Source organism: Helicoverpa zea, chromosome 9, assembly GCF_022581195.2.
Source record: "Helicoverpa zea isolate HzStark_Cry1AcR chromosome 9, ilHelZeax1.1, whole genome shotgun sequence".
Lineage (NCBI taxonomy): Eukaryota > Metazoa > Arthropoda > Insecta > Lepidoptera > Noctuidae > Helicoverpa > Helicoverpa zea.
The window spans coordinates 7755226-7782926 of NC_061460.1; the positions used below are offsets into that span (position 1 = coordinate 7755226).

General features: G+C 36.3%; 2 protein-coding genes across 2 annotated transcripts; one reads left to right on the forward strand and one right to left on the reverse strand.

Annotated features, from left to right (window-relative positions):
* Positions 1-149: 149 nt before the first annotated feature.
* LOC124633342 (chaoptin-like) lies at positions 150-27701 on the reverse strand. Its single transcript, XM_047168531.1, has 6 exons — positions 27459-27701; positions 6082-6258; positions 4805-4949; positions 4595-4705; positions 1514-4506; positions 150-903 (listed from the first exon to the last, which is right to left on the reverse strand). The coding sequence occupies exons 2-6, from the start codon at positions 6254-6256 to the stop codon at positions 617-619; spliced, it is 3711 nt and encodes a 1236-aa protein (XP_047024487.1). The 5' UTR covers positions 6257-6258; positions 27459-27701; the 3' UTR covers positions 150-616.
* Positions 17952-19714, forward strand: LOC124633095. Its single transcript, XM_047168191.1, has 3 exons — positions 17952-17974; positions 18652-19045; positions 19431-19714. The coding sequence occupies exons 2-3, from the start codon at positions 18775-18777 to the stop codon at positions 19712-19714; spliced, it is 555 nt and encodes a 184-aa protein (XP_047024147.1). The 5' UTR covers positions 17952-17974; positions 18652-18774.

Genomic DNA, 27701 nt, shown 5'->3' on the forward strand with positions numbered 1-27701 from the left:
CAGCTGAAATCACAAAGCTACGCTTTTGATAAACGAAACATTGCGGAGTTATTAAAACGTGATGAAACATTTGACTGGGTTCCTACAGCTACCGACTTAAGCGACGGCGGACGCGGCTGGAATATTACAATAAAATCACGTCATTATGTAAAAATATTTACTTTTGTACATATTTACACGAGTATAAAGTAAATTTACAAAAGAATAACAATTTGTGGCCGCAGTAGGGTACATACGTTTAACGTATTTAGATTACGTATAGGTATACTTCGTTTTTTACAATAAGGAAAAAGTAAATTGGAAAGAACACTACTGTACATTACAATATATTCTGTTTCAAAGTGGTCGCATTTAGTGAGCAATCTATTGTGTCAATATTGATTACAGTTATCTATAAAACCTAATTGACCTTACAATATGCACCTACCTTAAAATACAAATATTAAATAGACATTAAAATAAGATTCACCTCCTGTCTATACACGTTTATGTACCTACAAAAAACATTAATTGTACCGTGTAAAAAGTTTATCTAGTCTGATTGCAAACATTAGACTGGGTGGTGACGAAACATATTTACAATTATTAGCTAATTGATTTAGGGGTGTGATGGTCATCATCTGAGCAGGATGGTGGTGATGGCGAGCGCGAGCGTGTGCGCGAGGCCGGTGCGGCGCGGCGTGGCGTCGCTGGAGAGCGCGCTGGCGTGGCACTCCGCCTCGTCGGCGCGCAGCTGCAGCAGCGGCACGCGCCGGCCCGCCGCGTCCTTGCACGTGCCGCTGCGCACGGCGCGCCGCAGCTCCGAGCCCGCCTCGTTCTCCTGCAGCCAGCGCCGCAGCCACGCGCCCACCCACGCCAGCTCGCACTCGCACCGCAGCGGGTTGCCCGTCAGTATCAACCCTCCTGTCGAATTATTCATCCACCATATTAATACATCCCACCAGACGATTTAACTTGCCCAGAAAAGTTTCGAGTGGTGTATTAAGAATTAAAACTCATTAAGAAGAGTTGCCCGGCTCATTCTGCGTGGTGAGAGGCTCGGTAAATTTTAATAAAATACTAGCATTTGCTTGCGGTTCACTCGCGCCGTTGTACATTTTTGATAAACTACCTAACTCGTTTTAGAGATATTGTAGCGTTAATTATAAGCTTATTAAGTATTCAAATAGTTTTCAAAAGAGACTTTAGGGGTTTAACTACAGGTAGATTGTGTAGTTTGGGATTAACCATAGGATTTAAAGTGAGAATGGTGCTTTTTGATGTTGTGCTAGAATTTTTACTGGTGAGACTAGAGCTGAACTAAGTTTGACTTTAAAAATGAAACGAGCGAAAAAAATGCAGGTTTTCAACTTCGTTAAGCTGAACTGCAGATAGGTAGGGCAAAATAAAATCATCTATCCTGAAATGAAAACTTTATCTTGTTTATCCGTTGCAGCCCGCTCAGTTGGCCCAACTATTGCATGAGACCGATATTGGTCGCTATAAAATATACAACAAAATTAATACGACGTACCTGACAATAACTTTGTGGCTACGTGGCTCCAACTGGTGAAATTTGGATAGAAAATTGCTGGATTAAGTGTCGTAAGTTGATTGTAGCTCAAGTCGATTCCGAGTTGTGGAACTTGTCCCAAATGCCTCATGAATGCTGTCGGCAATTTAGTTAAGGAAGTCATTGTGATCCTGATAAATATCTCTTGGCTGTTGGCGAACGATTGAAAAGCATCGTCGGATATTCTTTTAAGATTTGTTCCTCTGATTTCTAAGTAGCGAATGTTCCTCGCATCGATCCCATGTAATTGATTATCCATGATTTCATCAGTCCAGTGTATTACTAATTTGTACAGGGTGGATAAGGAAGAAGTGATGTTGGAAATTCGGAACGTGGAATGATTTATAGTTGACCACGACTGAATATGCAGCGACCGAAGCGATATCAAGGGACGGAAGGAATCCTGGTCAACTATGTCTAAGTATCTAAGTCCATTTAAATTCAAATGAGATAAATTGCTCAACCATTTGAAACTATTTGACGTGATTCTTACAATAGGGTTGTACGATAAATCAAGGACGTTCAAATTATTAAAATGAAACCACATCTTTGGCACTAAAGAGGTAAGACGATTATTACTAAGGTCTAGATGACGAAGACTCGCTAGTCGCTTCACATCAGTCTCCTTAAAACTGTTAATGTAATTTGAAGTCAAATTGAGGCTAGTTAAGTTTGTCAAAGGTAGATAAGGCACTGACTTTAAGCTTACATTTGCAAGATTCAAATGCCTCAAGTTGGGAAGGTTATGAAACAGTTCCTTAAAGTTTGCCTTTATAGAGTTAAAGCTGAGGTCCAGTTGGCGCAGTCCGCCGAGGCTGGAGAACGTGTTATCTGATAGTACTGTCAATAGATTGTGACCTAAATTAAGACTCAAGAGGAATTGTGTGGTGCGGAATATATTGCTGTCTAAATACTCGATGCGGTTGTGCGACATGTCGAGGTAGCGCAGCGTGAAGCCGATCTGTGAGAGCGCCGTGCCCGGGAACAGCGACATGTCGTTGTAGCTCAGGTCGAGGTGCTCCACGATCGTGTTCTTAAACACGTCTCGAGGCAGCAGCCGCAAATTATTATGGTCCAATTTCAAATATCTAAGTTTGTTCAAATTATAGAATTGTTCCACTGATAATTGGGAGATAACATTGAAAGACAAATCTAATATTTGAAGAGAAATTAGATCTGTGAACGACTTTCTCTTAATGTTATTGATATTATTCTTGTGCAAATCGAGTATTTCTAAGTATTTTGCATCACCGAATGCTTCATTTGATACATGTATGATTTTATTATGGGCTAATATAATCTGTCGTATGGAGGGCGCGACCGCAACAAAAAAGTTATTTGGCACTTCATACAGATCATTATATGAGCCGTCGAATATGTTAAGCGATATTGCGGATTCGCCATCCACAAACTTAATGTGGTTTCTGCTAACATTTAACGTGAACGTTATGTCTACATTAGAAACGTTATGAAACGCGTTCAGTGATAAATACGTAAAGTTATTTCCCTGGAGCTCCAATATTTGCAGTTTTGGTAAATTAGCAAACGTCTCGGCTTCCATCGAATCGATTATGTTACCCGCAAGAGATAAATATCTCAAGTTTGGTAAGTTTGTGAAAGTGTGCTTAGTTAAGTTGTTGATTCTGTTATAAGATAAATCCAAGTTTCTTAACTCCGGCATGTATATAAAACTTCTGCTGTGCAGTGAATGCAAAAAATTGTAGGCGAGTCTCAAGTTGCTTAGGTATAGCGACTCGTTATGATAGTCCTCAGTTATGACAATATCAACGATTCTATTGTAATCTAAATTTAAATATTTTAGAAATGGAAACACAACCACATCTGAAAGTTTTAGGATGTGAAAGTCGTTGTTATCGAACGATAGCCAGCTGATATTCTCTAAGCCCTCTTCGATCTCGAACGGGAAGTAGCCACTAAAAAGCGTAGAAGACGATTCTAGGACACGGAGCGATCTAGTCACGTTCGCGAAAGATTGTGGATGCACGTAGTACAAGTCGTTAAAACTTAGATGTATCTCTTTCAATGACATACTTGCCGGAAAAACGTTCTTATAAATCTGTGCAATCCTGTTACCTCTCAAGTTGATGTTCCCAAGAGAAGTGGACCAGTCTAGAAATTCGTTTGGTAACAAATTAGATATCCTGTTGTAGCTTAAGTCGAGATAGCGAATAGAACCGGCTTCGAGCGTTTGAAGTGCGGAGGGTATTGAAGTTAAAAAGTTGCCGGCGAGCGATAGCGTCTGAATCCGACTGGGGAGCGCGGGCGACTCCTCCAACTGGTTGTAAGCCAGTGATAAATGGCGGAGTCGCACGAGCTGCGCCAAGCTGTCCGGCAAGTGCGACAGTCTGTTGTGCTCGACCTCCAGGTGCTCTAGCGAGTTCCTCAGCGACAAGAATAGATCTCGGCTGATAGAACTCAACATGTTGTACGACACAGACAGCCTTTCTATTCTATTATTTGTGAAAATCAACTTTGGAATCGTTGTTAATTCGTTAAGATCTAATATAATTTGCCTAATCTGAATATCCCGAAGTACAAGTATTTGGGAGGTATCATTAAGTTTGTTATTACTCAAATCTAATTTTTCTATCTTTTTACTCTTATTAGCTGGACAAAGATAATTGTCTGAGAAAGTTATAAAATTATGTCGTAAATGTACAGATTGTAACCTAGGCAGACTAAAAAGTAAATCACAGGATAGTTCATGGATAAAGTTGTTGGATAGCTTCAGGAGTGTGAGGGAAGCGGGCAGGGAGTCGGCGCTGATGGTGCGGAGGTGGTTGCCTTCCAAGTCCAGCTGCAGCAGGTGGTACAGCGACGTCAGTGCCTGGGACTTCAAATGCGTCACTTGGTTATTACTCAGTGACAAACTCGTCAGCGTTTCTTCCAAATGATGCCATTTTACATCAGGTCCTATGTACACAATATTGTTGCTAAAATAAAAGCGAATATATATTAATAAAATTAATCAACTCTCCGAGTAAAAGTTTAATAGAATTTAGTTTCAAAACTTGTGCTTACTTCTGCAGATTCAACCAGTTTAAAACTTTTAAATCTTTTAAGCCCTGCTGCGGTATTTCAGTGAATTCGTTGTAACCGAGGTCTAAAGATGCTAGTGTACCCGCCATGGAACTGAAAACGAATGAGTTTTATCAAATGTTCCTTTCCACTTGACTTTTAATTAAAGTTCTTCAAATTGTTGTTATAAAGTTTGATTAAAACACAATTTACCTAAATGCGTGCATCTCGATGTAATGTAATTTGTTAGCGACTAAAACTAATGTTTGCAATTTCAATCCATCCAGTGCGCTCTCTGTCAGCACTTCTAAGTTAGACATGCTTATATCTAGATGTTGCAGCTCTATTCGGGGCCATTCTGTAAGAGAAGTTTAAATGGGTACATAGTTTTGAGCCGGACTTAAGGACTTACGATGGCGTACAATTTCAATTAAGGCACCCACTTGGAACTTATAATAAGCTTCCTTACGTTGAGCGCTTGATATTAAATAGAACTTTGTAAAGAATAGAAAATATGTTGCAATTAGCTGCCTTAATTCCCACTGCGGATGTAATGTGATGTGGTACATATAAAACATGAATAAATAACTTTTACACTTTATACCACATATAATTACAGTCTATCAATTACCACTTAATATGAACAGTATTTTAATTTAAAACTACATTAGCCAGTCTGTAAGCCGCAATTTATATACATTCGTTTGAATACTGCGGTTTATAATGATGACTGTATTTAATATGTACATGTATAGAGTTGCTGTAAACTGTCAATAATACTAAATGCTTTGGGGCTGCTGGGACCTGTTATATCGCAAACAAACTCTAACAATACAATCAATTGGGTAGTTGAGATCCAACCAATAATTTTGGACCAGGGTCGCTTAAAACTATAATTTGGCTGGAAATTCGATAAATCGTCTAATTAGTGTAAAACTCGATTGAAAGTGGGTTTATAGATAATGAATAATTTGCTTGGCTGGAAAATCATGGCTTGCGGAACGGCTGGCTCATAAAGATTGGTCAAAATGATTGGTGGTGTCAACAGCACAATTGTTGTCAGCTATTTATTATGTGTGTAGGTATTTATTTTTCATGTAGTATGCGTTAAAAGATCACCAAACCCGTCACAAATATTATAATTATTTATTATTATATGCATGTTTCATTATTTTTTAACTGTCAACATTATGAAGAATCTACGTTGTTTGGATGAAAACATGGTAATCTCGTTGAGTACCATGTACTCCTTCTCCATGTGTGAGGAGGCATATGCCTAGGAGTGGAGTGATAAAAAGGCTGTAACGAACAAATCGAACTCTCATTGAGTTCCTTCGTCTTTTGCATCAGGATAGTCAGCATAAAGTTAGTAGAAAGAGAGTGCCTTGAAGCATGTAGAATTGTAGACCTCGTGTCATATCGCTTTCGCGGATAGTCGTAGGAACATGACATATGCAGCCTTAGAGTAAGTATATCCTATGATAGCGTACCTGGGAACCTGTGCAGCGGCACAGCGATGCAGGACATGTGCGCCACGCGGCAGGAGCACAGCGGGCTGGTGGTGCAGGGCTCCACGCGCTCCGGCGCCTGCGCCCCCGCCAGCGCGCACGCCGCCAGCGCCACCCACTGCAGCGCCCATCGCGCGCATCCATGCCCCAACACCATCACTGTAACAACGTACTAGAATTATTTTAAGAGTAAGACGTCGAATAATATTGGTAAATGAAACAACCATGGAGTTATTTTAAGTCGGTATACCTAGAAAATTTTGGTAAGTAGGTAAAGCAACCAAAACTTGGTTTGTACGAGTGTGTCCTATATCGTAAACTAGTTTCCGAACAAGAGTGATACAGTATTCGGTATTCAGTATTTCTGTTCTTCTTCACAAAGATCATTGTATGATAGTAATATAAAGAAAACGTTACTTTATTTATTTTTGAATCGCATAGCTGACGACGAACATGGACATTTTCACTCATTCAATATACAATCATTTGTGTTTTGGTAGGCATTTTTTATATATGCTACGCTGAATATGAGTGAGCATAGCGCGAGAACTCCCAAATGCAGTTTTGGTATGGGATTGTTTGTAGTTTCGGTAGGTTTGCCTTCGAAACATAACCGAAATTAGTTTTTTTGTCGAAACTCGACTGAAACCGAAATACCGGTTCAACACGAACCTATCCATCACTCTAACTCATATTAGTGTACAAGTAAACACTGACTACGGAATATGTGTATAACAAATAGTTCAGTCCCCAGCTTCTTTTCTATTACTTAGCAGGCCCCTCTTCTCCACTAGGCACTATGGGCAAGTGCCCAGGGCCCCGCGATCGAATGGGGCCCCTAGTTCCTGCCAGATTAGATAGAGAGTCCTTAAAATATCAATAAAAAATCACTTTACAGTGAATATTTCTAAGCTATTTAGGCGCTATTTGTAAGCGGAGCTGGAGGACTTTTGCGTCCCAAATGTCAAAAAATGTTGAGCTCGCAGCTGCTTCACTTTCTGGTCGCTTTTTTTAAACTTGTTTGAGTACTTTTGTGTTCCAAAACTCAAAAATTTCGCGATCGCTGCGCTCGCGCCTTCTTCACTTTTCAGTGCTTTTTTCAAATTTGTTTGGGTACCTACTTTTGTGTTAAAAATGTCAAAAATTTCGCGCTCGTTGCGCTCGCGCTTTACACTTTAGCAGTGGTTTTCTTTGAATTCTTTACATCTCTATTGCGTCCGAAAAATTATCTTCGCTTTACAGCGCTTTTTCAAACTTGTTTGGGTACTTTTGTGTTAATTCTGTATGATTTTACTACGTGATTATATTTTGTCGTTTTGTTTTGGAAGGGGGTTGCTCAATAAGTAGCCCGCCTCGGGTGCTACCCGATGCTACGCCGCCACTGGCGGAGAACGCTCCTTCTCCAAATTGAAACGAATAAAAAATGAATTAAGAAGTACAATGCTTCAAGAGAGATTAACTAGTTTGTCGCTGATGTCCATAGAATGTGATATTCTCAATACTTTCCATAGATTTTGAAGAAGTGATTAGGTAACAATTTTTGCAATCAACATAGAGTTAATCTAAGGATTTTATGCTAAGCGAGTTACTTTTGTAGATTATTTTTTATATATCCTATTTTTTTAAAGTTAGTAACTGAATAGAAATAAATTTAGAACCTTGTTTGTCTATTTTCTTTATATACTAAATAGTGTTTTCTCAAGGTCATAGGGGCCCCATGATCCTAATGTGCCCAGGGCTTCAAATAGTTTAAAGACGGCCCTGTTACTTAGGTATTAAGAAAATAAAGCGCACTTAAAGTAACCACTGCAATCTCTTAAACATAAAGTGGCGTTATTGTTATAGGTTCATTACAGTTATGAGTATTTGCTACGCTACTTACTTCAAGCGTTCGTGATTGGATTTACAGAGAAATACGGCCAATTAAATAACTGAATCCGAAAAGAGTTGTTCTGTTTGCGTCGTGAAAAAGTAAAAGAGAATTGCCGAAATTCTTTCGTAGTAGCAATTTGTAGTGCTGATAGTCCAGTGCGGATGGACTCAAAAGTTTATAAGTAACCTTTTGCGAAATTCGGGATATCTGTTTCGAACGCAAACCACTGCCCAGCCAAAATGCAATTTATCTATTCGTTTAAGGGGAGTGTTTGTGCGTTTTCAATGTGGGAGTTAGTGATAGTGTCATGAAAAGTAATATGAAAAGGTCATCATAAGATCAAATTGAAAAAAAAAAACGTATTTACCAAACACCTCTACCGCATCCTTCGGAAAAACTGGTGGGCGAAGTAAAACTGTGTAAAATAAATTGTATTGGAAAAATCTCAAATGTGTTTTTTTCATCTTTTGGTGACATATTGCAGTTTTTAACTTTGCAACGGCAAATCCTGAAAACTCCATAACCAATTTTTTTTACTGTGCTATTGCTATTTACTATACATATGTGCTATCTACTGGTTGTATACCTATCCAGTATTCAGAATAATATTACAAGATAAAGATAAAGATAAAGATAAATTTATTCGCAAATATGGGTACAATACAGGTGACACAGATACATTACAATAGTTCAGCCATATTTTGCCATGAAGGCATGCAAATTTAAATAGTTTTTTTTTTTTTTTTTTTAAGACATAAACAGATTTTTTTTAAAGGACATTATAAGTAAAAATAAAATAAACTAAATTAAAAAATGACATATACTAGTAATTAACTTACATAAGGCTTTCAATAGCATTATTATCAATCCTGATTAAAATACTCTATATAGTAAAGTCTTTTTCATTGAGGAATTCACTTATACTGTAGTAACTTTTATTCAGTAGAAATTTTCGCAGTTTCTCTTTAAATTTCAATAGGGGTAATTCTTTCCACTGTTTAGGTATTTTATTATATATCACCGGAGCCATGCAGTAAACACTTTTGCGCATAAGTGCTGTTTTAGATGTTTGTAGATAAAGTAAACTATTGTTGCGCCTACTCCGTGGGAAATTATCGGCCAGGAGTTGAAATTTATTCGGGTTTGATTTGACAGACTTTGAAGACTTGTTCTAATTAGCATACCTTGCTTAGTATCTTTTAATATTCTATTATATTAACACAGTGTGCTTATTGTCAATTATCCAGTTACGGAGAAGTTTTTGTTGACCGTGCGTCTACAAAAAACATGACTTGTTACAAAAAAGGTTCCAAGTTCTTCCTTGTTAAGAGCATAGGCATGATGAAGGACTACAGAGACACCATATAAGAGGGAGGGACAATAGTGTAATGGCTATTTTAAGAATAAAACGATTCATCATCATCATCTCCCGAGCCTTTTTTCCAACTATGTTGGGGTCGGCTTCCAGTCTAATCGGAAGCAGCTGTGTACCAGTGTTTTACAAGGAGCGATTACCTATCTGACCTCCTCAACCCAATTACCCGGGCAACTCAATATGGGTTAGAATATGAAATATAAGGAATAAAACGATTCACGGATGACAAATAAGTAAAACCTCTGGTAGTTAAAACAAATAGATTCTATAAATAGTTTTTTAAGCACACAAATATTCAAGCCACCAAGTAACCTAAAACTTACTACTAATTGGTTAAAAGATTAAATCCGGCTTAATTCCACGAAGCGTTCTTATTGTTACCTGATTGCCCCCCATTGGCTGAGCTTCATAATCTGCTAGCCAGTGGTTATCTACCCTCTATCGGCTTACTATTAGGACTTTAAAATATTTATAGGTACTTACAAATAGTTCAAATAGAAACGGAAAATTAATTCATCAAATACGCTTTTGGGATTGGAATTTTGTTACAAAATTAGACTCGTGAATCCTTTTAAGTGTTTTTAGTATTGTAGGTAGATATTTATCTTTTATGTTTTTACTCTTTGATAAAAGTGTAGGACATAAATACTTTTAAAGACGTATTAAAGACAATTCTAGTACTGATACGTCAATATTATTGTGAAAAAAAAAACGAATCTTTGTTGTCATTGTTTGTATTTATATCGGGTGTGTCGTTCACAATCACATTAAATCATATCGCATATACTTTATGATATTCTAAGACGAATTGTAAAAAAAATAACCTAATACATTCAGTGGTTTAACCACAGGAGTCATTTTTCGTTTTTATAATTTACAACATCATGTGTAAAGCAGAGGTAAAGTTAGGAGTATCGTATGTTTTGATTAGTTGACAGCTGTCAGTTTTCAAGGGAGAATTTCAGTTGTTTGTAATAACTGACTTTTATATGGTGTTCTAATTTTAGCACATTTTTATTCCATTTACTTTGTTTGAAAAAAACATTTTTTTATTTTTACGAATTTTTCTTTTATCTTTGTGTTAATCGACATATATTAACCAGTATATTAACGCATTTCATTTAATGTGATTATGAACCACACACCCGATATAAACTTCTTTTAATATACGTACAACTAGTACATAGCTTTCCGTTCTTTCCACTGACTTGTAATTTACGCGACACGAAAGGAATCTAGATACTCTCTTTGTGTCTTTATTCAGTACTCGGGTCCGCTTGTAAATCTTTTGTAGTTCAAATAGAAATGCTAGATAAAAGAATTGTTAAGCCACCCGGCCTATAATATAGTTTTAGAACATTCCAATTCACTGAAAATATTCTATTATGAAATTCAGTACGTAGTTACTCCAGACTTTTGATTACCTCAAGCGAGACAACATCTTCTTAGAAAGTCAGCTCATGTTAAAAGTTTTATTATAAAAATAAAGATCTTTTGATATCTTCTAAAACTAATAACGTAAAGAAAGCTTGTTAGAATTGAGCTGCAGCATTCTTTAACATTTTCTTTTTAAATTACATCATAATAAAGAAGGGATTTCGATGAATTTCGTTTAATCTAATCAGATATTTGTTATAGCCAATCTATAAGTTTAACCATATCAAAATTTTAATTTACTTCTAGGTATGAGTAACTTGAAAACAGACAGATTTGGATTATTATTTACATGGAATTTGGATAGTACTTAAAATTCAATGTTACAAAATAACGCATATCGTGATTAACACAAACACATGAATCTGCAACCCTATTCAACTGAAATAAACATACTACAAAAGTTTAAAAGAAAACGTAAACACGGTTGACAATACCGTACAAATAGAACCTATAAAGCCACTTTAAGACGTTACCTAGAGCTTTGCTTTATAAGGAAAAAGCGACAGCTTTTATACAACGTGTACGAAAAAAGAAACTAAAAGGAATATAAATCCAATTTCCGTCATTTCATATTGTCTGTCTTATTTTCCCGTTCATCGAGGTAACTCGTGAATACTTAGGGGTCGCCGGTACTTTCGTGCTGAGCTTTGGAAAAACTTGGTTTATTTATGGAGTATGCTTGCATTTAATCAATTTTAGCAGACAGGCCACGCGAAAGCTTTGTTCCTTTACAGTGTACAAACTCAATCATCGAATACCTCGATGAATACTTTCTGTGTACCTACTTAAATTGTTTGATTCATTTATCAAGCGGCCAAGTAGGAGCTGCGTAGGCGGACAGCGTTAGGTTGTTACCCTCAGCATCGGAAATCAACAACTGGTTCAATTATCTCAGAGGACTGCGCTTTGTTGTTATATCGATAAGATAATTTACCTTAAACAACCTACAAAATTTCACCAAAACACCACAGTTTACTGTTTTGGTAAAAATTCTACTTGATCCCCCAAAGCGAAGTCGCAATAAAAGAAAGTTCTTGACGTTAGTAATTGGGGCACTGCTTCTCACAACTACAACAGTCTGCGTCAAAAGGTCGCCGAAATGAAAGAGTGTGACAGATGGACAGACTGCCAAGCACTACACTATTTCTGTACTTGCACTTTGGCTTAAGCATAGTACGATAAAATTAATTAAAACACTTTTAACGAAACAAAATGAATATCTAATTATTACACGCAAACTCTCAAAAGAAATTAGTTCGACAGCAAAAGTTGGTTATTTACGCTTTTCGAAGGTGCTTCGTGGTGGTAGAGAAAATAAAGATTGGAGTGGCGCCAAGGGTTGGCGGTAGGGAAAATTCTGGCTGCATTCGAGTAGGGTTTCAAATTAGATTGCAGCTGTGGACTGTTGCGGTTCCCTCTGTTCCACTGTTATCAAATGAATGTAGACGAATAGCTGGCGTAAGTTGGGATTAATGTGAAACCTCTTTGGGATAGTAACCGCTCCACGGATCTACACCATTTGCATCTATTTTATACATGAACTAGCTGTTGCCCGCAACTTCGTCTGCGTGGGCAATATAGAATCGTCAAAATACTACTTATCCCGTAGGTGCATTCTTTCACGTGACAGTATAATTAGGATTAGCACTTAGCAGTCGCATAGATTCATTGATCAAGGTTGTGTTGTGGATGTGACCATTTATCTAAACAAAAGAAGTAAAGTTTGTGATGTTGTTCAGCCAATTTGGAAAATTATTACGTATGGTGCGTAAGTAATTTTCACAGGAAACAGCTATAATCTATGTCTACATGCTTTGAGTCTGACAAAGCTGTCATTTGTACATTTTCTGCAGCTGCTGCGACTAATCAGAAGCCAGAAAGTCTGTCAGTCTTACCATGGATATCGTCTTGTGTAGTTGACTGGATTGAAGATAAGTAGATAGGTAGTCGCTCCAAGCAAAATATTGGTACTCAAACAGTTTCGGTGACTGGAAGCCAACACCAACATAGTTGTGGAATAGCTGGATGGATGATAAAATGAGTCATCATCATCAGCAGGCGCATAGGGTAGGATAGTTTCACTTACTCACTATGGTAAGGCTGACCCCACATTAGGCGTGCGCGATCCTCGGGCGTGTGAGTAGCGCGGGCGTCGCGAGCGCGCTGCGTGAACGTCGCGTTTTGCTGCCCTGCGGCATGTGTGAAGAGTGCAAGCGACGCGCTAGAGTTGCGTTCTTACCCCTTCGCCCGCTATCCCCGCCGTCCGCTAAACGTCAAGGAGAGCGGCGCGTGCGCGCCGTGAGCGCGTTGCAAATGGCGCAGGGCAGCAAAACGCGACGCTCACGCAACGCGCTCACGACGCACGCGCGGCGCCCGCGCTACTCACACGCCCGAGGATCGCGCACGCCTAATGTGGGGGAGGCCTAAGCCGGGACTCCACCGAAATGTTTGCATTAGTTCACGAATAGGCAAAATGTACGTATCTGTGAGAGTCCACTTCATGTGTTCGTACTTGAAACCTGCAGTTTTGCCAAGATTTTCAGAATGTACGCTTGCAATTTGTCATTTCTTGGTGGAGCCAGCAAATCAAAAGAAACATAAGTGTTGTATACTGTGCGTCACTACCGCACACCGGGAAAATTTCGCTCTTGCGGAGGACGTTTATATACCATATAAACCATATAAACGTCCTCGGACGTTTATATACCATATTTTGTGTCACACGTAAACAGGACGACAGTAAGTATCCACCGAAACACTTTCAAAGATCTGATGAACGAACAAATCAGACCTGACTTGGTCACCTGGGGCCAATCAGAGCTCTATGAAGCGATAATACGCTTTGGCTCCTACTGTTATTGTGGTTTCTGAAAATTTATTCACCTCATTCAACGATGAATGTAATTCTGGTGGTACTATTAACACTAATTGCTTAGCGCAGAAGCTGACGTTGGCAGGTCAACTCTTTTGACTTCTCGAATAGGATACCATTGGTTTTTGTGCAATGCACACCTGCAATGCATTCTGGATTTGGATAGGATATAGGTGGATAGGATTTGCAACAGAGAACAATTCTGTCTTTGTGATTAAATGACATCAAACGTAGTTTTATATAAAAGGTGTTTTTTAGGGTTTTTAGACTTGGCTCGGGTCTTACTGAGACTGTTCGTAATCGTGAACAGTGTATTTGCGATCAGAAGTTGAAAGTAAGCATGTCTCTGGTATGCGGCGCGTAATTTGTACGTTTTCAGACGCATGAAGCATTTTACGTGTGTATGGTATTAAATAGAGAGAGCTCCCATTTCTTATCTGCACTTTGTATCTGGGCTTGCTTTTAAAGCTACAGAATCCTACATTACCTACCTCACGCTTAGCAGCGCTTGCGAGAGATAGATCCTCATTTCTTCTAGGATTAAGTTTACATATTTTGCATCAGAAAAAATAATTAAGGTCTACTTAATACTACTCACTCAAAGTAATTTGTTTTAAGGCCACCACATTAGTGGAAGATAAGCTAAACTATGTTTATGAAAAAATCAAAAAATAATTTAGATGGCACCGTTTTAAATTTGGCTGAGAACTATTATTTTCTTTTCATCAAGGTAATAATTATAGTTGGATTTTGATGTGGCACGGCAAAGTGACAAACACTATTGAAATGTCTATCGAAAAATTACACTACGTGTTAAAATATGGTGAATTATGGAAAATACACAATTCCATCTGTTGAAATAATAATCCTCTATAAAGAATGTATGGTAATATTGTCATTTACCACCTCGCTCCTTTGACAAATTTGATGTATTTTATTTACCACAGATGGAGCTACTTTAACCTTGGCTAAACAAAATTTTCATTTTTTTTTTCTTCCGAAGTTACTTATAAAGGTGTGATTTTCTGTGTAAAGATTAATAATAGGCCAATCAACTAATATAAGTACAACATTCAAATGTACAGTTTTGACAAATAGATTGCGTGTCGTAATATTTTACATCTTGAATTCACAAAATTAATCATATCTTTTGATAGAGTGAATCGATTTCGATGAAACAAAAACTAAGTAATACCCCAAGTTACGTAGAATTTTTGTATATAAGCATTGTCTGCATTTAATTCGTAGATTTTACGTGAATCGCGAACAAACAAACAGATAAACAGACAAACAGACAAACAGATAAAAATGACAAAAATGATGGAAATGGGTTCTGTTAGTTATCCTTTAAAATACTGGCCATTTTTTTTGTCAATTTCTTCAATGTACAAAAATTACTTTTCTACAGATTTATTATATGTATAGATACGATACTTGTATATGCAGTTTTATTTCAGAGATAAGTAAATGCTGCTTTAAATAAATACAAAGAGAAGCGATATATCAAATCCGCTTCGGTAATAACGATTTTCCGGAACACGGAAGCATTGATTCCCATTTTCATAAAAATATGTTTACGGTTATAGATTGAACTTCCTCGGTTAGTTATTATCCCTATTGTAATAAACGTTTTTATTTCAATTTTGTCTACTGCATTTACATTTTGAGCAGTAATTGAAGCATTAGGCACTGGGGAGCGGAATGCGAAAAGGATAAAAAATAAACGAAGTAAGAAAGAAATTAAAAGATGAAAGAGACCGTAACGAAGTGCCCACGATGAAAAAAGTGAGAAATTATTTTAAGGCACTTGAAGCGGTAATAAGTAGCACAAAAGTTTTCGCAGAGATTTTCACGTTAAATGGTAATCTGAGAAATTTTGGAGTACGGTAATCAGATTAGGCGTCACCTCGGATGTATTTGCGGGATCTTTCAAATTATTCACTCATAAAATACGTACGTCTTATCAAAAGTCATTTTGTCACTTTTATCTCGCGGTAATGTTTTATAAAAGAATTTCTTAAAGTGCTTTCAGGACCATATATTAGGTGCGACGTATCTGCGTGCCGAGCAGTGCAAGTGTTAGCGCTTTGTTCCATTATCTTCGCCGGTATGTACTTAAGAAATTGAATCTACAATTCGATTTCGTACAGAAAGAAAACAAACTTGATTTTTCTTATCGCTTTCGTGCACTCGAGTATTTTTTCAAGTTTTTAAGAACACAAGCTTGAACACATTGAGTATACTAAATTGCTAAATGGATTTTTCAAACTATATCATTGTATTTTTTATCTTTTATTGCTATTATAGTGAGAAAATAAAAGCAAAGTGCTTAATTTAAAGTGCAAAACGATAACTATTTTCGGCTCGTTTTCACTATTTGTTTCTGTCAACTTCAAATAAATGACAGGAGCACGATGATCTTTTAAAATACATTTGGAGCTTATTTCGTTATTTATCGTGAAATTGGCTTAAATAACTATTATATCTGTGATTTACAATGAAAAATAACAGCCTTTAAATATAACTATATTTCAAAAGTAAAAGGTATCCATTACCTTTGCAAGATTTTAAAACATGGGTTTTATTTAAGACTCAAGCAATATTGTAATTATAAATTGACAGGTTTATCAGTGCAGGATTAATATTGGAAATAATTAATAGTTGTTGTGGGAGTAAAATACGAACTTTTTGAAGCTTATAATCTTCAAGAAAAATGAAACAGAGCCTAAATTATTCATAGAAATAAATTAGTGGATAATGACACTATGTTTTTCAAAGTCACCATCTAAAACCCGATCACGATCAAAATCTATTATCTTAAACCCGAGTGGTTTTTTCAATGCTTACTTAACTTAATATTGTACACATTTGTTTTTAACGTTAAATAAAGGAAAAAATAATATTAATAATATCTAATGAAAAATGTATTCCGAGTATTTCTAAATTCAATTAAATGATGTTTCTTCTTTTTTCAGCACTCATTGGTAATTTAAAATGTTAAGATAAAAAGTAATTTATTCGAAGTAAGCTGAATATCAGCACTTTTTTAAGGGTAAGTTTACAAAAACAACACTCAAAAATGCTCACCATTCACCACTTCCTATGTGTGTGTTTAAGCATCCATTCAATCAGAATTCTGTAAAACATTCATGTATATCATTGACGTGATATTTGAAACTATTTATATCAGCTTAAGAATGAGAAATATATCCGCTGCTAACCTCCCGCAAAAGTCGTAAAGTAGATGGAGAGAAATGGCTTGCAATGTGCTCGTAACCGCGACCGAATGTAGAACGTTATATATAGCACCTGCAGGCTTCAAACCTCACTATTCGAATAAATTGCTATTAAGATTAGATCTTATACCGAGTCAATTTCTGGTGGAAAAAACGTACGTGAACTGGAGATGGGTTTACATATTTTATTAATACAATGATACATACTTCACGCAGAGAAATTGGTGACAAACAGAAGTACTGAATCGAATAGTAAAATGAAGTTACAAAGTTTCTAGTTTGAAATACTTGACCCTTGTTATCTTTACGACTAATTACTCATTCCTACTAATCGTATGTTTCATTATATTATTTGATTAATGTAGCTTACAAAAAAATATAATTGAACAAAAACATCAATAATTTATGTATCATGAACAAGAATTCTGTTAATATTTATATAATGTATTGTAAGTAATAAGAAACAGAGATTCGCAATTACTAAATGATCCAATTACGGTTAATGATTTACAATGTTACTGGTAGACTACGAGTGTGTTTGTAATCAAAACAATAATATTTTTATTACAACTACATTATTGTTTGCAGTACATATCGTTCGTAGCGTCACTTAAAAATCGTTTAGTTTGGTTTACCCTTTATGTAGTGTTAGGCCTTAACAAGACTATTATAGTAAAAACCGCACCGGAAACAGTAAACGGTACAATGCATGTATTACTCCGTGCTATTTGTTAGTGTGTTTTAAAATATTATAAAATAATAATGTTACAATAACAATCGAGGTGGTATTCATAGCAAAGTATCTTGTACTGTTTATCGAAAACTGTGTTTTTGTAAACAAACTCGCGCGCTCGCATCCCGCCCCGCCACCGCCACCCGCACCCGAGCCGGCGTCCGGCTTGGCGGCCATTGTGTTTTTGACCAGCGAGCGAGCGCAGTATTGCAGATTGAATTTGAAGTGTTTTTCGCCTTTTTGGGTTATTATTACAAAACCAGTGACGAGATGGATGATGACATTGACCAAGACGTCCCTCAGTTATTAAAGCAGTGGGGTTTACCCCAATATATTCATACTTTTCAAGGTAAGTTGTACCATTGTCTTAGTATCAGGATGCCATGTGTTCTATGAATTTTATTGTAACAACTGTACATTTACCATGGTTCGCTTGGTTCGCATTAAAGTATTCTATTTTATTTAAATAAGCGATTTGATCGATTGTTGTTCCGGCTGTTTTTGGCCACGCAGTAAGAGTGTTGGCGTTCTTGTATTCGCATAATGGCTGATGTAGGTCTTCTTATTGTTGTAGTATTCATATTCAATTTATACAAGTATATTCTATATAAGCTATTATTCAATTTAAACAAGTAAGTGGTGTAACTATATAATGACTTTATAAGTTTACAACAAAAAGTCTTAAAGTTATTCATGGAATTTCATTATATACTTACGCGATAAAATTAGTTGATACACAGTCATCTCATCTTAAACTTAATGGGTTTGGCACACAGGACACCCAGAGTCAGCTCAGCTTCAAAACATGCGAAAAGGATAACTAGTCAATAGGCTTGTTTTATACAATCTAGGTTCCCAAGCCAAGTATTCGATTCCCCTAGACCAGAAAATTATGCCTTAGGCGTTGGGACTTTCTTGTGTAAGTTATACAATTATGTTTAACTATCGCGCTAACCGAAGACAATATTATATCATAATAACCTACTCAATTATTTTAATAATTAATTTTATTTTTGTGTATTTCAGCCGTTGAAAAATCTACTCTTAAAATCGAATGAAGGACAAGGCCTGCTAAATTTATATTCAGAACAAGGCAAATTATCAAATAATGGGCGAAGAAAAGTTTGCAATATAATAATAAAAGACCTAATGCAATCAGACCCAAATAAAAGAATAGACAGTTCTCTACTTCTTACAAAAGCACAAGAAATAACTGAAGTATTCAAAAAGGAAAATATAAGTACTTACTTTATTCCATACATTAATGATACTAAACTTAAAATAAAAAGATGTGCAAAAGGCAAATTATATGACTGTCTACAAAACAGGCGCCGCGAATTAAGGGAGGCTAAGGTTATTAAAAAGAAAAATGGCAGCAACATCAACAATAACAGCAACGAGCCAGAAGTCGTCGAAGAAGGCAAGTTTTAAGTTATCTACCTGGGTTTTTATTTTTTTTAATAGCCAAATGTGATCCCACTGTTGGATTAGAGCATCTCCCAAATAGGTTATTAATTGTATTCAAACCTCAAAAGGAAAAAAGGACAACTGTGTTGTTTGTCTGACTGCCTTTCCTTGGCCTCTTTCTAGCAACTTTAATAACTTGCAGTTTCATCATCCTCCTAACGTTTGGCCCACCTTTCTGACACGGTTCAATTGAACCTGGGGTCCGCTTGACAACCTAATCCCATGATTTGGCATGACACTAGTTAATTACATTAATAACTTGCAACTTATTTTACTAAATTAAATTATTTTGAAGTCTTTATTTCATGATTTTTTTATGAGTCCATGTATCTTTCCAGATGGTGGTGCAGATGAAGATATCCAGTGGCTCCAAAACTGTACAGAACCCTGGCATTTAGTGATAGAGAAGTGGCAAAAAACTTCCAAAAATAGATTGAAGGAAATAGAGACTTCAGAAATGACCATCGGAGCATACATTAATAAATATCCAGTGTTAAAAACGCCACGCGGGCATGAGCTTCTTATTGAAGATTTAAGAAGGGCCCTATTAGAGCCTGTTCACACTAGCATTAATATCGCCGCGAGCACGCGGCGAGCAAGCTGCGATATCACACACATATAAAGTTTGCTCGCGGCGATATTATTGCGATAAAATAATCGCCGCGATACCGCGACGACCCGCGGCGAGCTCGTTGCGTGCACGCCGCGATCTCGCATCGCCGAAAAGAATCGCTAGTGTGAACAGGCTCTAATAGGGCCCCATACTTTACAAGTTGAATGTAGAAATGATAAGTATAAGGGACGTCGACGCTGAAAAGACGCCTGAACGGGTAGCATGATCGCGCGAAAAGTGATAAAACATCTCCCTATCGCACTATTAGTAAGTGCGATAGGGACGGATGTTTTATCGCGCGATCATGCTACCAATGCAGATGTGAGGGGCCGTAATGTGTAAGTGTAATTTCTACGGACCAATGATTGTGATGATTATATTAAAATAAATGTCATTTTTCTCTGTACGTAATATTTTTTATTTTTGATTCCAGGGATCCTAAACATATAGAGCCGTAGCGCGTGGGACGTCGTAAAAAATGCCGATAATCTCAAATTCTATGATTCTAATCTAACACTTGATGACATTTATGATACAAGATAGTCGGAGTCTTTAGATAATGTATTGAAAAAGGCATTGTTTTACTACGTCACACATACTGCTGGCTCTATATATGAACTGCGTTTTGATGGAGCGCCTGCAATCCAGTGGACTGACAGCACCAACAACGGATCCCTTTTAGGCTTTCAGTGGAGAAAATACAGTTTTATTTACTTATAGACAAATAAAATTGGATTTTCGTCTACTAAAAGCCTGTGAGGACCCGTTAGTAGGTACTATAAGTGCACTAGATTGCAGGTTTCATCTAAACCAGTAGGTACTACATACGAGATAATAGCTATAACAATACCTAGGATGCTAGCATTACAATATGTATTGTACTTGTTACAATAAACATAAAGCTAGCATTGCAATACGAATAGTTATCATTACAGTTCAGGTCGTTATGTTACATAAATTGATTAGTAGATACAGCAAAATATTTAGTAAACCCAAAAAAAAAAAGTGTTTATGTATACAAGATCGCATAGTAGTCCTTACGATCGATTTAGTAATGTAAATTAGTGACGTATGGTTCTAATTACATTGGTATTGTAACAGGCGCGTTATTTGCACTGTATTGAGTACTATGTTGGTTGGTCAGTTAAACTTAACGTCTAGTTGTCCTTAATAAAACGATAGGTAAAAATAATAACAAAACGGTTTTTGTAAAGTCAACAACGAGTCTTGCTGTCACGGTTGTTAACAGAAGTTCTAGTTACAGTAGCATTTTTTCTCGTATAGATAGCCAGATATTTCTCTGCGTGTTTACAAAATAATAATATCTTAGCATCTAGTTACTCATAAAAAGTTAGTACCTAGTTAAAACTTGGAACTATGCATTTCATACTTTATACTCATCCTATCATCATCATCCTATGTTCCAATAAAGACCCAGTATTTAATACTCATAAAGGTTTAAAAGATACTTCGCGCACACCCATAACATAAGATGACAAACACTAAAGCGATATTCCGAACTTCACTACTTCAAAAGTTTAATCTCTAAATCAACTTAGTTCATGGGTTTTGTGATCTCCCAACCCTAACTTCCAAGCCGAACGTAATTGACTGTCAGTCACCACGATGAAAGCTGTTACACGGAACTTGAAAATGTGCTTCGATATAGCTTGCTCGGTAAGAATCGAAACCTTATTTACCTCGTAGAAAATAAAAAATCAAACCCGTAAAGAAAATATAATGAATGGTTTACAGCCTTCGACGTTCTGTTTGTATTTCTAAGAATCATTATAGGTCACAGTCAGTTCAATACTTTTCCACGAATCTATTAATACGCCACAATGACCATTCAATTTAATAAATACATTATTGATGTCTTAATGTGTTCAAAAAGGCAACATTTTGTGCTAGAAATTGGACACAAAATCCATTTACATTTACTGTCCGCGTTCACATGCTTCAAATTAGCATTTCACAAACAAGTTGTGACCTATGTTTTTGTATCCAATTAGTTGAACTAGATTTTGTAATTTAACTACACTTGGTTTATGTACGGTTTTGTGGATTGCAAATGAACTAAATTTGGCATATTATGTGTTTCAGCAGCAAAGTTCGCCACATTTATAATGTTCGTTGCATTTACGTATAATTTATTCTTCGAAGTAGAATTGCAGTATATCTATCAATGTGCAAAAAGCTACTTTCTTTCGCTCGATTTTAAGAAGCTTCCTCGGGACTAACGGATGGTGAGTTTTTTAGCTTAGCGCAGAAGAGTTATTCGAAAGTGGTAATTTGAAAGGCTTCCATAGAAACAAGAGTTAGCTAAAGTGGAAAACACAAACTACGTTGGTTGTTTTTTTAGTTTGGTAATTTCAGTTATTTCGCTTGTAGATTAAAGTGTAGGTTGTAAAAACCTGGATAATGAGCTTGTGGTTCATGACATGGAACCTCTGCTCCACCTTTACCGAGCACCGGCGCCCCAGTTACATTGTTATATTGAATAAATCCAACACATTTTTAAGTAGAAAGTCGTTAAGCAATTTTGCCTGAACTTTGTAATAACAAGTTTAATTATTCAGGCATTGCCGTTAATTATATTTTTCAACCAGCTATTAATTAGATTTAAAGTAATTACAGTTCTTTATTCTTTGGTTTTATTAGTAATTAGACTAATCAATAGAGGTGGTATGCTGGTGAGGTTTACTATTAGAGGACACCTTGACCTGATTCTCCGATCAAAGTATGGACTTATGAATACTGGATCACTTTTATGGTAACAAGGCAGCATCAATTTGACGCGACGTAAAGTTTCAGCACCAATAGTTGTCAGACTCTTTGGATTCGGACTTTGTAACGGTAAAGTAAAATATTTTGTAACATTCAAACAACCTGTCAACATATCCTATTGCAATACTGTGAAATTCAAAAGTTTACTTGTCAAAGCAACTGGAAGGCTGCGTTGGCAGAAAACTAGATTTTGTCAACTACCAAAAATAAACCGCATGAAAATCGTGAAAGATAGAATAAATGGGACAGGACCTTTATGGAACTTTTGAACTATTACAAAGAGTGAACGAATGTCAGAGTTATGTAACAGATACTGTTTCCATATACAATAATCTAATATGTTATCTAAGAACGAAGGTAGGTAATTTGAAAATATTAGGTTTTATGTGACTTCCTAATAAAACCAGAAGACTCAATAATGCAAACATTTAGTTGGATTTAATATTATTTTAAATTAAACTGTCCGTCAAGAATTGACAGTTAAGTCTGTAATCTGCGAGAGCTGTTCAACACTACTTGAATAACATCTACTTAGACATACAAAGTTGTATCTCAATGTCAGAAACGAAAACATTGTAAGAAAGTATGAAAACATTCTTGGTATGTTGAGTCAAAACTGATTAATAAGTTAATCACTCAGCTAAAATAGACTATGTAACTAAAGGGTGAATTTCCCGGGACCAAAAATTGCGTGGCATCGATGAAATCGGTACTAAAAATCATTGTTATAATATTCTAATATTTTTTTCTAAGTAGGTGAAATAGTAATCTATGTGTAGCACTAAATATTTTGTTAATAGGATTAATTGGTTCTCCAAAAAAAAAAAAAAAACCTCAAAATCTTTCATTGCCGTGTTTGTCCACATGTCACCTTGATGTGTACTAGACCTTATTGATAAAAATGTATTAGTTATTTATATTAAAACCTACTTTTATTTGATTCGTGAATAGTTAAAGTATTATTACAGACTACATTTGTTGAAATATTTAAACAATACAACAAATGGTAAATAAAAAATAGTTTGTCCCAGAACCACCATTCATCGCCATGTCCTAAACATATTTAAGAATATTCCTTTTTCTAACGGTTTGCGTCCCTCCCGCTGTGCGCTAAATGTTGCATATTAGTGGACATCAAGTGTTCGACGTGGAATGACGTGTGCACGTGCCTGCGTTTTCGCGCCATAAATGCAAGTATGCAATTTTTTTATCACTGGACATTTTTTCTTTCATCGCCGTGGATAGGTCTTACTTCTGTTTGAATAAGTTTGTCCTCTTAATTGATCATTCGGTACAATGCCATCTATCTTATGTTTATTTGTGACGTGTTAATTACTGTGAATTATTAACAGATTTTTAGTTTTTTGATGTTTTTGCCTTGATATTCATTGCCGTGCTCTCATTTCCGTGGTTTCCGTGGTCAAAATTTGCTATGGAAATGAAAAAAAATACACAGCAATGAAAAAATTTTCATTGCCATGCCTTGTAAAACAATTTCGTTTCATTGCCGTGGCCGCATGTTTCATTACCGTGACTTATGTTTTCATCGCCACGGCATAATTAAGAAAAAAAAAACAATTTGTACTATACAAGGTGTTGATTTGCATTTGTGCCATAGTTCAGGAGGAGGACATACAATACGTAAATAATCGATTGGAATTACAGAAGATGGGAAATAACTTATATGCACTGCTTTTTTTGTAATTGTAATGTCGTGGTATTTCCGAAGTAATCCAATTTTATGAATGAAATTTATGAGTGATCGTTGCGTATGCTTTGTGTTTGCGTTTGTGTGAGGGTGCAGCACGGTTTTAATGCCAGTAACATACGTGCCAAGTTTAAATAAGGCTAGACGACATTTACGGAATTCCGAAAAAAAATTACGTTAAAGTTACGTTTACGCCAATTTTTTTATTGATTTGGGTCGAGAATCATTAGCATAATTACCTCCTTGAATATGGCACGGATGCAAATCAACAGCTTGTATAGTCAACTACAAAAAGATATTTCCACGTTCACCTCACTAAATGATAAACTTACACACACCACTTCAGGTTCAGGTTCACTTAGGTTGTTTTACTAGAGGAGTATTTAAGAAAAGAAAGAGAAAGATATGTCAAAACGATGGCTGCAGGAATAGTTTTCATTGCCATGGACGCATGTTTCATTGCCGTGCATGCATGTTTCACCGCCGTGGCATGAAAATTTTAGTCTTGTATATCTCGTTAGTTTTTTAAGCTATCTACTAGATATTAAGTAAGAATACATATCTTATCAAAAACTTTAGTAAACACTATTTTTTCTTGTTCTAAAGTTGAAGTATAAAAAATCCACGGAAATGAAGATTTTATTGGACCTGTTGAAATTCACCCTAAAAACGAATTTATCTGTATAAATAAATAAATGATTTACTTGATAGACTGTATAGAAGACACCGTTGAAAATGATGTAACACTTGTTAAAGAAATATTTACTCCCTTCTTATTCATGACATCTTTCAAACAACCCATTCTTTTTTCTCAGGTCTTGCTCTTACACCCCCTCCATCCACATTCATACTCAGCACACTCTTAGAAGCATGTGTTTCATCCCCCCCTATCTCCTTGCCACTTAGCCTCATGTCTTTTCTATCACAGGGACCAATTTTAAATTTCCCCTTATCTATTCATATGTCACCATATATTAATTTCAACGTTCTCTTCTCTGCTACATTCATTCTCTTCACATCCCACTCTTTCAGTACTCTACAATCTGATCCCCACAAGAAGACAGGTCTAAAGGCATTGATGGATATCCCCATCTAAAAATACTCTATATAAGATTAATTAAAATAAGTTGTTTGTAAATTCAAACGAAAGCAAAGTCAAAAACAGCTGTAGTTTACTCTGGATTCATTTGCATCCCAAGGGAGCCTGCTTCATGCATCGGATCTTCCTCAACTAATATTCATTTCCAGGGCTAATTTCATCCATTGCAATGTAAGTATTTATTATGATTCTTGAAGTTAGGGGCAGTAAGACAATCAAGAGACTGATGATGGTGATGCTGATAATGTATTTAAAGTGAGTTGATGAAAAACTGCTAATAGCTTATTCGCTGTGATGTTAAGCACATTAGTACGGTATTCTTCATCTCAACACATACTTGTTTTGTGTGGCTTTGGCTTTGAATCACAATATTGGCCTGTCTTCATTACATACCACTTCCAAAATCATTGCGATAACCCGGCGTGCTATTGTGGTAAATAAATCCCTTTATCTCGTAGATTCTCCGTAATCATCTAAAGCCCAATATAAGTCACAAATCAGAAGTCTCCTACTATAGCATTTTTCAGCCTACGTCAAAAGTATCTTAGGATCAATAGTTTCTTTGAGTGCTTCTTTATTTTTGAAACTAATGATAAGTTTACCTTTTTAGAATCCTTAGTAATAGCCAATTTACGAAAAAACCTTTGGAGGAAATTGCCTTTTTTATAGTAGCTATATTTTATGTTAATCGTAGTTCAAAAATCAATATAAGTTTTGGATACAATATCAACGATTTTGTTATATGAAAGGAATTTCGGTTCAATTCGTAGCAGCCTACGGTGCGTTGCTACGGCGCTACGGTGCTACGGCGTAGAATACGCAAATGGACTGTAACAAATTAAAGCCGTCGGTATGAGTTATCCATTATGAAATGCATTTATTAATACCTATAAGTTTAACTTTGTGTAGTAATATTGGGCTTGTATAAGCTGTTTATGTTGATTAACAAATAAAACATACGCTAATGGAATTGTACACAATATTTCGAAGTGTTTCTTTGTAAAGACTTATTAAAACTGTAACTTTTTGCTTTATTTGCTTGTTTAAATAAGTTTAATTTTGGCTTCTGCTTTCTTTTTATAGCAAAGGTATCTTCAAGTCAATCTTCTAAGATTTTTTACCCATCAGAATGTACTACACTACCTTGGTGCTTTGAGTCTAAGTAATACTTAAGTAGTACTTAGTATTCCCTCTAACTCACATATCATCAACACAGCAAGGAGTAACATCCTTAATCATCCTGCACGCGCTGTCCAACGAAGCTCCTTTAATTGTATAAAGACAGAAAGGTACAACAGATTGGTATGTTATTAAAGGCAGTTCTCAACTACTGGCTGGCCACCTAATGCGCGAAAGACGCGCTTTGAGGCGAAGTTGCGGAAACAGCCCGCCTTAGCATAAGTCTGAACCGTACTATCTTTCATTAGCATACCTCGCATTGCTGGAACTTGAAACAAAATGCTAATAATGCCCAACGAGGACATGGCTTGAAAGGTAGGCAGCTTTATACGTCAGGCCACTGATAATAAGAGTCGGTAAGAGTCTGATACTTCCTCACCGCTGCTAACCCACAGCGGGAGGTGTCATTTGATGATTTTCGGCGTCGTCAAAAAAAAGGCCACTGATAAAGATGAAGAAGTGAAAAACACTAAAGTTCTTTAACCTTTTTAAATTGATTGTCCCCAAGGGATCCGGCAGTGCTGCAGTAAAGCTTGGTATCATAGAATTATCATAGAAATTAGTTTTACGAACTGATATCTTGGCCGTCGGCCAAAAATAGTGAACACCTGAAATATTTGCTTTATATCTAATTTTTAGCCGGCGCTATAAAATAGGTTGTTGTTTCTACAGATCGGTGAGCCAACGTTGTTAACTAGCATGATTTGGCTAAAAAGAAAATTGCTGTTAATTTAGTTTTGTGTTTTAATAATTCAAACGTGTTAAACGTCACCCAGTCACCCGACACGAGCCTGATAATAGCCTAATAGCACAGTCGTACGAAAATTATACGTTTTTAATACTAGTACATAATATTTAAAAGAGTTTTTTTGCCGGTTTGGAATATTTGGGTAAGGATTTAAAGACTTCTAAGTAGGGCATTACTAATAACATTAAAACATAATTAATACCTTATAATAAACTTATAATAATATACTCACGAATAGCTACTTATTAATTAATCACATCTCAAAAATCACTACAATTCAATCGAAATCCAAAGTTTGGTAACGTTTGTTCGTTTATATGTAACTGTAATTTTCGTTCAACTTCATCAGTCACTTTCAAGCTTGCGGTTCACTGGTAACAACATTCGGGAGTTGCGGGACATTTTAAAGTTAGCGCACTTCGGCAATCGCTAGAGAGGGGGTGAGAGGGTCTCGACGGACAGCGACGCGGCCGCT